At 38.4% G+C, this 13,372-nt stretch overlaps 1 protein-coding gene across 3 annotated transcripts in view; it reads left to right on the plus strand.

The window, feature by feature from the left end:
- KAT7 (lysine acetyltransferase 7) overlaps positions 1-12,353 on the plus strand; it is a 37,210-nt gene extending 24,857 nt beyond the window's left edge. For 2 of the 3 annotated variants that reach the window (XM_026669692.2, XM_087946733.1), the window contains 4 exons: positions 4,354-4,447; positions 5,732-5,878; positions 6,697-6,803; positions 9,567-12,353. In XM_026669692.2, the coding sequence (XP_026525477.1) occupies positions 4,354-4,447; positions 5,732-5,878; positions 6,697-6,803; positions 9,567-9,668 (450 nt within the window). In that variant the 3' untranslated portion in view covers positions 9,669-12,353. The remainder of the gene's footprint in view (positions 1-4,353; positions 4,448-5,731; positions 5,879-6,696; positions 6,804-9,566) is intronic. The other variant, XM_026669693.2, reaches the window with a different exon arrangement.
- Positions 12,354-13,372: the final 1,019 nt, after the last annotated feature.

Below are 13,372 nucleotides of genomic sequence, written 5' to 3' on the forward strand. Positions count from 1 at the left end.
AAATCCTCTTCAAATTCTCCCAACACTTAGCAGCAGACTCTTCTCCACGAATATGGACTAGCTGCTGGTCACTCAGTGTTAGTCCAATTATACAAAGAGCTTGTTTGTTGTTCTGTTTAAAGTCAGCAAGCTTCTTGGCATCGTCCTCATTAGCTGTATCCCAAGCATTTACATCCGGTGGATCTTGAACAGCATTCCATAAACCTTCTCTATGCAGAAGTAGACTACACTTCATAGACCTGGAAACATAGTTTGTTCCATCCAATCGGGTTATCAGTGATAGACTTGTTGAAGTGTCTTGTGCCATCTTTACAGGATAGTAACCCACAATTAAACAGTAAACAGCTTTCTGTATACAGTACTGTGTATTCACACAGTTATCCGTTATCTGAGCCTGGTATGGCCTGGGCCCATAACCAGTGTTGAGGTAATTCCCCATTAGGAGAATGAGCGCATACAGGAGATGTATTTGAGAGTAGTGTTTGAATAATACACACACAGCACACAGATAACACTGTACAGTAAATGTAGGGTTTTACTTCCAGAAATAGTTTAAGCAAAATCCAAACAAGCAATCCAAAGTCATTCACAAGTAAATCAGTCAGTTTTCAATCCAGGGATAATCCAATAACAAAGTCCAGTGTCAAAAACAGTTCAGTATCAGACTTATATCAAATCCAGTAATATCAGTCAATTAGGAGGAACGGCAATACTCGCCAACAGAAGGAAACAGACTCACTGAGACTTCTAAGACTAAGACAACCCAGGTTTCTGGCTCCATCTTATGGCCGTTTGAGAAACCACACCCAATTAGCATTTTTTCATTTTCTTAAAGATACAGTTTTAAAATGTCTATCCTAGTTTATATATTTCCAACCCAAATAGCTGTTAGGTGACTTACATTCCTAACAGCTTCTTCTCGGGGAGCCGAAGGGAGAATCCAGTCCCACCCTGTATTCTGCCAGGTCAGAGTAGGGAGGAAATGTCCCCCTTTTCCCCAGTATCAGCTAAGCTATCAGTTTGAGGACGAGGAGCAGCTGAATTTGCTTACGTCATTCAGAATTGGGAACCGTTACCAGGGGGTGTGTTCTCAGTTTTTCAACTCGGTCTGCAGAGCTAGGAGACTAGAGACTACCCATCTTGGATTCTCCCTTCAGCTCCCCGAGAAGAAGCATTCAGGTAGGACCAACGCCCCTTCTCTTACAGAAGGAAAAAAAGAAGGAAATGCGGTTATTGATTATAAATTAGAACTTAATTATGCATATGTATAGAAGTAGTATAAATATAAATATTTCAGTATAGATAAACCACTATAGATTATAATAAGTTGTAGTAGAGCACACAATATATATGGTATATAACTATAAATATATGTCATCTTATGGACATAGTCAAACAATATCTATAGATCCAGTTTTTTTCCTTCAAGCTCCTTAGGTTTCTTAATTTAAATTTAACCAACAATCCAACATTTTGAGTTTAATCACTCACTGTCAGTACCATCAGAAACTATCCTTCAATCCAGTTCTATTCTGTTGTCTCTAGTGTTCCAATCTCCTCCTTCCTCACGTCTCAGCTCTACTTTCTCTTTCCTTTGCTACTTTCTGTTTCTCTTCTCCATCTTAAACTTTCTCTTTCTCCTTTCAATCTCCTACAGTTTAGCGTCTGTCTTGTCTATCTCTTCTTCACACCTCACGGGTCTCACCGTCTCCTTCAATCAAATGTCTGTCCAGTCCTTCCACTCTCTCCAGCTTGCCGTTCTTGCCATTTCCTTCCTTCTCGTTTCACTGCCTCTGCTTTCCCAATTCCTTCTTTAAATCTTTCAAATCCTCTTCTTTCCGTATCCTCCTCTGTATATCCGCTCGTCTTTCTTCGCCACTTCCTGGAATCCTTCACTTCAGTTCTGTGTCCTCTCTTTTCAGTCTATGCAAATTTGCTGAATCACTGTTCGTTCCATCAAATTGCCGCCCGTTCCTCAGGGATTTCCCACCTGCCAAAGCTTCCCTTTTCAGTAAAAAAAATTCAGGACTCACTTTCTTTTGGCAAATCACCACTGTTGATTGGAATTTTCTGATCAGCTTTAATGACACGTTCTGTTAGTAATCTCTTCACTTCTCATCTGTGGCTTAGTCACAGCCTCGGGTCTGCCATACTAGTATGACAGGCACTTTCACTTCAGGTTTCAGGAGTTTTTTTTCGTGGCGGCAGGCGATCGCCTTTCACTTCGCTGTCATCCAGACTTCCCTTCTATTCTGCTCGGCTCTCCAGGTTCTTCACGCCCCTGAAGGATCTCCAAAGCAAAAGAATGGGTTCCAGGAACGGAGGAGACCATTCTCCTTTCACCATGACCTCACCACCGGAAGTCCCCTCTGTCTGAATTTTTTAATGTGTCAATGAAAATGTATAGCTATTAGGAAATACTTCAGAAATTCCAGATTTGGAAACAAGTTAAAACCCTAATGATAACAATTAGGAAAAAACTTGGTTGGTTTTCACATTTTAATTTAGGCACTATGATACTCAAAGAAAAATCCAGAGAAAAGTAGCTTTGGGGTTTGTGTGATTTAGGCTCATATATAAAGATAAATGCATATCTTTAATTGCAGACTTAATTTTTTTTAATGCACGTGTGGCTTTCAATTCCATATATAAGCACACATATAAACTCTTTTTTGCTACAAATGTCAGTTTTGTCTACACATTAACTCTTAACTAATCCAGATTTTAAATACATTCTTGTTTGTGTGGCAAGGACCTCCAATTGCAAGCACAAGCCTTATTAAAGCTACTTGCTAAACTAATAGCGCCTGGCTACTTTCTGAGCTTTCTTGAACAATCTAGAACTTTACCAACCTATGAATTCAGTTATCAGAATTGTCAGTAACAATTATATAAGCATCAGGGGAACCAGATTGGGATAAACTAATCTGACAAAAAATTGGCTTATTCAATCAGTTTAACTAGAGTTGGTTTATGATAAGTTTCATATGTCGGAAGATTCTCAATCTAGATCTTGGTTGTCCCAAAGATGCTTTTCAAAAGGAAACTGCACTTTTTTCCTTGATTATGTTTTACTTCTCATCCAAGAAGCTTCTTCAGTTCATAACTGAAGAAGCTTCAGAATGGAAGAAGTTTCTTGGATGAGAAGTGAAACATATTCAACGAAAAAACGAACTCCAGTTACCTTTTGAAAAATGCCTTTGGAATATAAGTTTCATAGCTTTGCCTCTGAACTTTTACATAAGAAACATAACTAGCAGGCTGCCTTTAAAAGAGTTGGATAATCTAGTGTGATAAATATACCAGTTAAGTCTTCATCCCTGGATTATTGATTAAAAAGTATTGAAATTCTTAAGAGTAGCATGGTACTCAAATAAAATACTTAAGTGAAATGGGGAAGGCAAACTAGGATGTGCTGAATATCTAATCAGTCATTATTTTTATCAGTCATGATTTATAAATAATTTTTGAGTTGATGAATGCAATGTAAGCAGCCAGCTTGGATTTTCTCTTTGTTTGGTAATGGGAAGTCATTTTTCAGAATGGTCTTCAAGATTTGAATTTCATGTAAGACAAAAAATGTACAAGTTGACTATTAAGATTCCAAAACTTTTAAATTTTGCTTTGCACATGATTTTATTGACATTATGTACGTTCTTGCTTAGCTGTTTATCCTAAATTAGTTTTTAATTGCACACACGCGCACATACACACACACACACACACACAAACATACAATGAACTGACTGTATGCTTTTGGTACTGTTTCTATGGTTTTTTGAAGCCTTTTACTAGGCTTCTAGGCTTTAAACTTCTTTTAAGTTGTTGGGGTAACCTACTATCCTGAGATGTGTCTCCCTATATCTGCTGTTTAAATCAGAAGCTACAGGCATGGTTCCTAGAGAATTGGCCCAGTGATAAAATAGGGAGAAGTTATTGCCCTCAATCCCATTAGTGAATGTTCTGATGCTAAATAGATGGGGCCAAAGATCACTGGTAAAGGCTGCTGAAGCAAGAATAGAATAATTGATTAAGAAACCAGATACTCAGGATTCCAGAATCTTCTGAAGGTAAGAGTATTTTGGAGAATGGTTATTCAAACCAAACAAAGAAAAGTTTGATTTGTCTCACTATAAGCTGAGATTCCATAAAATATTATTTGGCATACCAAGACAGAATGTGGAGGTAAAGGCTTAATGGTTCTTGGGTAGATAGGACAAATGCACTTCACTGGGAATATCTTCATTTATTTGTTTATTGTTTTGCTCAGTTTTGGGCCAGTCTGTTATTACCTATATGCTTACGTAATTCTTACAAACCACTAGCCTGAAATGCTGCTTTGTTCAATTTTAGGAGAAGAACTCATTTCTCAACTATAATGTTTCTTGCATCCTGACAATGCCTCAGTACATGAGGCAGGGTTATGGCAAAATGCTTATTGATTTCAGTAAGTATATTTACTTATATGTGTGTTGTCAATACTGTAGATAATATTAGTCAATGATAACTAATAATAAACATAGAGGTATTCCTTGATCTATAATCATTTGTCCACTCCATTTATAAAGTTATAACAGTGCTGAATGGATGGGTAGTTATGACTGGTCCGTGGAGTTCTAGCTATCCCAGCAGTCTCATGATCATGTGATCATAAACCCTTTTAGCCCATTCACACTTAAGTTTGCAATCTTTCTAGCTGGCATTCCAGAAAGTCAACAGGGAGGGCCACAAGTTGCTGGCTTAAGTCTCCCCTGCCTGTCCCCTCACTTCCCCATCTCTTCTTCACTCGGACCATCCACTTGTGCACCTACCCCAAAGAACATGATGCCTCTAATGCATCTTTCCTAACCTACCTAGTGCTTCTCATACACTCTAGTGGACTCTTCCTTTTTATTTCAAACTGCGAATAAAAGTGCCCCCACTTAATTTGAACCTTTCATGTTTGTTGTACGAACTCAAAATGGCTTGAGGATTTTGATCATTCGTTCCTTTGTTTTTCACTTCAAATACCACAAGAATAAGTGATCGCAACCCATGTTACCTGCTGCTGGGAAGTCAGTGAGATTTGAAAGACATTTTTGAATTGAAAAAAAAATCTGTAAGATAAAATGAAAATAATGTCAGATTGAATCAGAACTTGGCAGAGAAACTTGATTTTTGATTACTTAAATAACAGTTCTGAGTTACTTAGCCAAAATAGAAGATAGTTGCTCACATTAGACATTGTAGGAGGTGGTTGTGATACTCCACAGTAGCTAAAAATTAGGAGGACTGTGGTAGCACTTTTTCTAATTAACAAATATTTGTTGAAAGGCATAAGCTGTTATGAGCTACCGCTCTGTTGGTTGCATACTTATTCCTGTTAATACAACTTGTTGGTCTGAAAGGTGCCAACAGTTTCCCCCATTTTTTTTATTATTCATACTTTTTTCCCCATTAGCATCCATGGGAATTAATAGATATTTAATAATTTGTCCTGCCATTTTCAGCTCAGAACACTGCACTCAAATATTTTGCACATCCTTGGTGAGTACCAGAAAATATGAGAGCACCCTCCCAAGTAATTGCTAGTAACTACTATTTGCTATAACAAAGACAGTTCTCAGTTTTTAAAGGTGATATCTTTTGTCAGCTGAAGAATTCTTTAGAACTATTTAAACTTTCTAAAGCAATAAATAAATATTTTATTTATAGACCAAATTTCAAAAATGTATCTGTGCTCTCTAAACAGGCTATTTACTCTCCAAAGTGGAAGAGAAAGTTGGCTCTCCAGAAAGGCCTCTCTCAGACTTGGGACTTATCAGCTACCGTAGTTACTGGAAGGAGGTTCTTCTCCGTTATCTGCATAATTTTCAAGGCAAAGAAATCTCCATCAAAGGTAAGTTCTACTTTTCTCCACTCTCTTTCCTTAAATTCTAACTCTCCCTTTACTGTGGCCACATGGAGCAGTTTTTCTCAATTTACTTTTGCCGTGAATGTCTTTCTTACCATGTTGCAAAAAAGGAGATATTTTAAAATGAATAAAACTTAAGAACCTATTGAGGAATAGGTCAAGGTGACCAGAGATTAAAAAGTCTGATAATCCCTCATTTATCTTTCATTGCTGCTTTTCCCTAGATGCTTACTCCCCCATTCCCTATCCTTACTTTTTATGCCTGTCCAATGAATTCCAAAATAATCTGGAATCTAAACGGAGAATAAATAAATGTATGCTTCAAAACACAAATGGTTTGAAACAGTTCCAGCCCAATTACTTCTATCTATTTTTCTTCCTATAGGAGGAAAAATGTGAAATTCCTTCAAATAATAGAAGCTTAAAATTCCTCTCTCTATTCTGTATTCTGTCTACCAGAAGACATGGTATCTCATAAATGCTGAATTTGTTTGATTCTGTTTTTGTGCTTCATCTGGATGAGCAAAGAGTTATGGAAAGCAGTTAATCCTTGACTAGAGAAAATCACATTCAGTCTTTTCTTCTGAAAAGACTTGCCTTCTCTTCTGAAAGGCATGCTTTCAGTCTACCGTTGAGATTATAAATTCTGAGAATGGTATATTCTGTTCTTTTACAAAGCCACATGAACTTGTCTTCTGGCTTCCAGTCTTTGTGCGACTGGGCAGGAAATAGCCTTTTTTTAAAATAGATCATCCCATGTATTTGTTTCATTAATAATAGAGTCTTGTATCTCTTTATTCCAGAGATCAGCCAAGAGACAGCTGTCAATCCTGTTGACATTGTTAGCACCCTGCAAGCCCTTCAGATGCTCAAGTACTGGAAAGGCAAACACCTGGTCCTAAAAAGACAAGTAAGAGTTTGCCTTGCAGTTTTGCATCTTTGTTTGGGATGTTTGTGGGTACTGACTGTATGTTCTGAATTTTTTGGGTGTGTGGGGGAATTGCTCTTCTGCCCTAGATAGGCTGCATCGGAAAACAGGAGTCTGTATGCACTATCTGAGCACAGAAATCTCTTGCAGGGCTCTTTTCAGTTTTCCTGGGAACCATAGCTGTCTGAATATTGTTGGGAATCCAGTACCTGGAGAGCTAAAGAGCTTTCCATCCCACCCTCATTGTAAACATTCTATAAAGCAAAACCAATTGCTTATAGAATTTTTGGATGGCTGAAGAAAATAATATTTACATGGTATCCCTGTTTCTCCTTTGATATCTTAAATTTTTCACTTATGGATGTGATAGGTACTGATTCCATTTATTATGTTTGGTTAAAAAAACAGGACAGGTACATATTAGGAAACAAGATTATAAAACAATGAATAGGAGAGGCATGACACCAAAAAATGGAGAAAATGAAATATAGATGGTACCAACTACAGCTGGGATGCTTCATTTAGGACAGGGTGTATATTTTTTGTTAAGATAAATTGAACTTATCTAAAAAGGAATTATCTCCTGTTAATAGCTTTATGGATACAGAGCAGTCCTAAAAGAAAGTCTCCTTGTGTTTTTAATATTCATTCTTCAATAATTTTTGTTTGTTTATGACTGCAATATTAATTGATCTGCACTGGCTCAATCAAGAGTGAGCAGAAGATAAATATTGTTTTATTTTTATAACTAGCTCTGGATTATGTGGAAGAATTGCTCAGGTTTCTGAGTCAGAGAGTCTAATGATAGCAATCAAAGTACCCTCTCCCCCACATCATATTGATGAACTTAAAAAAAATTTAATATACCAGAAATGAAGTGTGTGGAGGAGCTGTGAGATCTGTCAGTTCTGGTATTCAGAACAAATTTTTATAAAATCTTAAAAGTATATAATGTTTAGGTTTTGATTAAATAAAATAAAGCTGTTGTCATTTTGGTCTAAGGCATTCTGACTTATGAACAAAATGGTCATTTCACCAAATCTGTGGTGACCATGGGAACAGAAAAAATGAATTATGTCAAAATCAATACAAGTGAACACATTGTTTTCTAAACTTTCCTTCAGTACATTTCCTTCTTTTTTATGCAACTAAGTTATTACAGCTTCACTTTCTAAAACAGTAAGCCTGAAATAGCGTGGTATCAATTTTCTACCTATAATAAAAATACCGGAAAATAGGACTCTTTCAAAATTAATCAGTTTTTTGGACCTACATACAGAGGTTTTTACTTAAGAAAGCAATGCTATTAAACTGTCCTTCTGACATAAAATCATTTGTGTGTTTGCTTGTACATATAGCAGTGGTCCCCAACCTTTTTTTGTACCAGGTACCAGTTTCACGCAGAAACACTTTTTCAAGGACCGGGGTGGGTGGGGGGAGAGTCGAGTTTGGTGGTTTGCTTGCAGACGTTTCATTACCTGACTAGGTAACATCTGATGTTGTTACCTAGTCGGGTAATAAAACGTCTGCCAGCAAACCACCAAGTTCAGGGAGCGCCAATACCTCCTCATTGCAACCCTGAGCGACAGATATTCTCTTCTATTGGGACATTTAAAACGGAGGGTTTCAGCTGCAGATTCAGGAACTGCGCCGGGCTGAGGAGCGCCTTCAAAACTGGGCGCTGGGTGGTGGCGGCCCACGGCTGTCTCCGCGGATCAGGACAAGTCTCTGCAGGACGGCTGAGAAGCCCGCCTCTCGGCCCTGCCTCCTCAGCCTCATCCCTCAGGTGTCTCCCTCCCTCCCTCAGCCCCATCCCTCAGGTGTCTCCCTCCCTCCCTCAGCCTCATCCTCAGGTGTCTGCCTCGTTCCTCTCTCAGTCGCTCTCTCGCTCCTCCACCAGCCCAGGAAGAAACTGCTTCAAAGAAGCCGGCAGGGTGGCTTTTCCTGTTGGCGCAGCTCCTCCGAAGCTCCGTTCACCCCACCCCGCCGCCACGGTTCAATCCAGTGCTCCGTTCTGCCTGCCTGCCTTCGTTTCTGGTTGTTTTTGAGCAGCTCGGCTGAGAATAATAACTATTCGCCTCTTTTTCTCAGCCGAAGCTGCTCCGAAACCACCAGAAACGAAGGCAGGCAGGCAAAACGGAGCACTGGATTGAACCGCGGGCGGCGGGGTGGGGGTGAACGGGCGTTGGAGGAGCTGCGCCGACAGGAAAAGCCACCCTGCCGGCTTCTTTGAAGCAGTTTCTTCCTGGGCTGGTGGAGGAGCGAGAGAGCGACTGAGAGGAACGAGGCGGGAGGAAACCAAGCCACTGAGCCGGAGAGCAGGACAGGCTTTGGTTGCTTCCTCCCTCCCCTTCTTTCCTTTGTGTCCTTGATCCCTGATCCCAGCAGCATTCACCAAAGGCAAAGAAAGCCGCCATTTTTATTTTATTTTTTATTTTTATTTTCTTTGCGGCCCGGTACAAAATGATCCATGGACCGGTACCGGTCCGCGGCCCGGTGGTTGGGGACCCCTGACATATAGGCCATTTTAATCACAAATGACTCTAAGCAGCATTTACTTCTTTAGAGCTTTCTTAAACAGCAGGATTGGTGCGGATCTGACTTCAGGTGGAGCACTATTCCAAAGGAGAGGGGCAATAGAAAAATGGTTTTAACTTTCTTAGCTTGAAATTTCTGTCAGTATTAGTTATAGTTATGTCTTCTATAGATATAGCCTTTAACCTGCCTTTCTTTTTGTCTTCTCAGGATCTTATTGATGAATGGATAGCCAAAGAGGCCAAAAGGTGCAACAGCAATAAAATCATGGATCCCAGCTGTTTGAAATGGACCCCTCCCAAAGGCACTTAATTAATCAGTCTCTCCAAGAAGTGTGAACATCCCATTCATGTGCTGCCATCATCACCACTGTGGGTACTTTTTCTTTTCCCAGGACTAGATTCTTCCAGATCTTGGACATGTGACTGTTCTTGGTACCAACTCTTCCCTTTCAGATATTTCTTCAGTGTTTTACTTTTTATAGAACATTTTTGACCAGATACCTTGTCTATAAGGCAAGACTGAAAAGATGAGAGTTCTGGACAATATTAACATGGTTTCAAGAAAATGCTGTAGGATTTAGTTGCTCCTCCATCAGTTATTTGCTCCTAGCGCAAAAACTTGGTTGCTTCTCACATTTTTAGTTTTATAACTTCTGTTTAGCCCTCTGAGATGTAGTTCACCTATGCAATATAGTGGAATTGCAAATGTGATGGAAAGGATCATATTGCTTCATTTTAATGATGGGGGCAGAGAAAAACCAAAGCTAGTGGGGATAGGGACAGACATTCTCATTAGTCCCATTTCTATACTAGCTTTCATCTGCACGTTTTTGATAGATGAAAGAGCACTAAAAAAGCCCCCAGCAATCCTGTGCCTGTGTTCTGAAATACTCCAATCTATCCTATTCACCTTACATTTCCCTGCCATTCTGCTGCATGTGTATATACAGCCTAAATGTATGTCCGTGAGACTATTTCCTAACATGTTGACAAGGTACAAGTAAGAAATGATCCAGTGCTTCCTGGGATCCTGAACTGCTTCTGGATGTGCAAATTTCTCACATTTATTTGCAGAACCTAAAACTTTCTTGATCTTGGCACCTGTGTATTCCAACATTGCCATCAAAATATTTTCCCCAGTTCAATCCACCAAAAAAGTTGATGGTAAGGAAGCTCCAAACTGACTTTGGTTTCTGAGAATAGTAATGGTTTTATAATTCTGGATACAGGGTATCAGAAGCAATGAGTCAGCCCTCTATGAATTGGATTTTGTAGCCGGGTTAGTCAGATCCCCGAGTGGGAGATATCAGGGAGGAAAGGTGCCACATTACCTGTTTTTGATTGCATGAATGAAAAGACAAAAAATCATTCAATCCGCTGTAATTTTGGACAAGTGACCCTGATGGCAGTTTTTGAATAGGCTCTGACTGCTAATATACTTCAAGAGTCAATTCAATTAACTTTGTAGGGAAAAAATTGCAAGATCAACATTTGAGCCTTGGCATAGCATTCTCTCTCTAATTTGGCATGCCTCATCATTTTGGATTACCTGCTTCAAGCTCCTGTGCTTGAAGCCCAAGAATATGCAAAGAAACACATTTCATCAGCTGGTGGGGGAACTTTGCTCTTTTTGCCAGTTATTTCATTGCAGTACATTACTATATACATTTGGCAGTTTTTGTGATTTATTATTCAATTTGTGAAGCTGCTGGATATACTAATGCCAGGCTTCAGGGCAATTCTCTGCAGCTGACTGAATGTAGTCTTCATGATGGCTTGTATTTTTGGTCCTACATTGGCAATTTGCAGATTTTCCCTGACAATGAGACTGCCTTGGTCTGATAATTTTCTTATTCTTTTTTAAAGCAGTCTGTAAGAAGATTGACAGCTTCAGATATGTTGCTCCATAAATGGTTAAGAGTTGGCTCAGAAGCCACTGAGGGAAGGTGGGCAGTTATGGCTATGTTTAAATTAATTTTTAATGTTCTACAAATGAAAAGTCTTTATACAAGATTACCCAAAGGTAAATTTTAACCTCATTTTAAGATTTGATACCTGAAAGTTTATCATAATATGACTCCATATTATGACAAATTAAAACTGTCCCAATTTTAATTAAAATTGTGACAAATTAAAAATAAAACTTCAAAAACAACTGTAATAGACCTCCTTCATCGGTTCCATAGTAAGCATGCCCATTTCAAATGAGAATTTCTAAATCATCTTTTAAATAAAGTCTTTGATTCAAGGGAATCCTCTACCAGGAATAGGCAATACCTACTTGTAATGGCTGGGAAGATAGGAGTCAGAGTATTTTGTCTGATGAATGGAAATTTATAAATTGTTAAGAATAAAACTCTTGACCATTATAAGTTGGTGATTTGGTTTTTCCTGACATGGTGGACTATGAAAGAGACAGTATGTTTTATTTGTTATGGGGCTGCAGAAAAATGGACGTTGTATTCTGCACTCTTAATTGCAGTTTCCACAAAAGGAGGAGTGTTGCTTTTAATGGTAAGATTAGGGGATGTATATGAAGGATCCTGAAGATACAATTATCCATACAACTATGCCTTTCATTCCTGCCTAGCATGCAATTTTCAATAGTAGACACCTGCATGACATACAATCTGTTTTCAACTAAATATGTTTTTTAAAAATGTCCTTTCGTCTCCCATCTTGAGAAAAACAAATAGACTTGTTCAATCTCCACCAAGGATTTTTAGATAAGAATTCCTATCCGTTGGTTCTTGTGTTTGGTTCTGCCTTTTTATTGCCATCTTCAGTCTGCAGGATTGCTATTTCTGAACATTGTCTGGCAATTGTTCTCAGCTTCTAGATTATTGCAAAAAAAAAAAAGGGGGGGGGGTAATACTCTTTTTTGTGACAAAGGGAGGCTGCTTGTTCCTGTACAGAAGCAAAACTGTTTTCCTGCATATTTAAGAATATGCTATCAGTGTATCAACTTCTCAATAAAGCATGTTCTCTGCTCTCACTTTCTTCTTAAGTATTATTCTAAAAGGATTACTTGTGGGGAATTGACCTCTAATCAAGATTTTCTAGACACTACTTGTCCTTTGAACTGATGTATGAATTAAGTCACCTCTTTTATTTGTTCTACTTCTGTTGAATATTCTACATTGCACTCAAGGGACCAACCAGTTGGGAAGATTCATTGCTGATTATCAAGTACAGAGTTTGCAAATGAAGTCTTGACATGCAAGCTCTTTAAAACTTCAGTTGGAAAGTTGAGGAAATAAATCAGAAAATCCTTACTAGCAGTTTGCTGAATGGATCAGTTGTTGATTACTAGGCAATGCAGTTTGCATTGCACCTATTCTCTTCTGAGGCCACTGATAGTCAAGAATAACTCTAGATAGACTGATGGAAGGTGTTTCCACCCTTTTTAACAAGAATATGAATTGCCTTATGATGAATCAGGAATGGGTTCAGGATGAAAACAAGATTAAATTACTTTTTGATTGTATACTGCTCAGAGTCAATTGGGTTGTTTCACCAACATTGTAAATAAACAAATTTTGGAAGAGTCTTGCTGTACAAGTAGTGCTCGACTTACAACCATAATTGAACCCAAAATTTCTGTTGGTAAGCGAGACAGTGGTTAAGTGAGTTTTGCCCCATTTTACAATCTTTCTTGCCAGAGTAGGAAAACAGTACAGTTTTTAAATTAGTATTAGTAAGAAGAGGTATTAAGTGAATCTGGCTTCCCGAGTGACTTTGCTTGTCAGACATACTAATGATGTATAAGCAAACAGCACGAATATTTACATATGAAAATGATGAATGTTAACCATATTTTTGTGATTAAAGCATTACACAGATAACACCTACAAATTAAAATCTAATAAAATGTAATCAAAGATTTATTACAGCTCAGAGGCTATAATTTTAAAAAAATATTGTTGGTGTTCTCTTAACAAGTGGAATACTTTCAGAGTCAATAAAAAGGTGTGTGCTTTACAGGCCATTGAAATAGGTTTATTTTCAGTCAAA

This window comes from Notechis scutatus, chromosome Z (assembly GCF_049901735.1).
Source record: "Notechis scutatus isolate UNSWTSFEM ecotype Mainland chromosome Z, rNotScu1.2, whole genome shotgun sequence".
NCBI classification, from domain to species: domain Eukaryota; kingdom Metazoa; phylum Chordata; class Lepidosauria; order Squamata; family Elapidae; genus Notechis; species Notechis scutatus.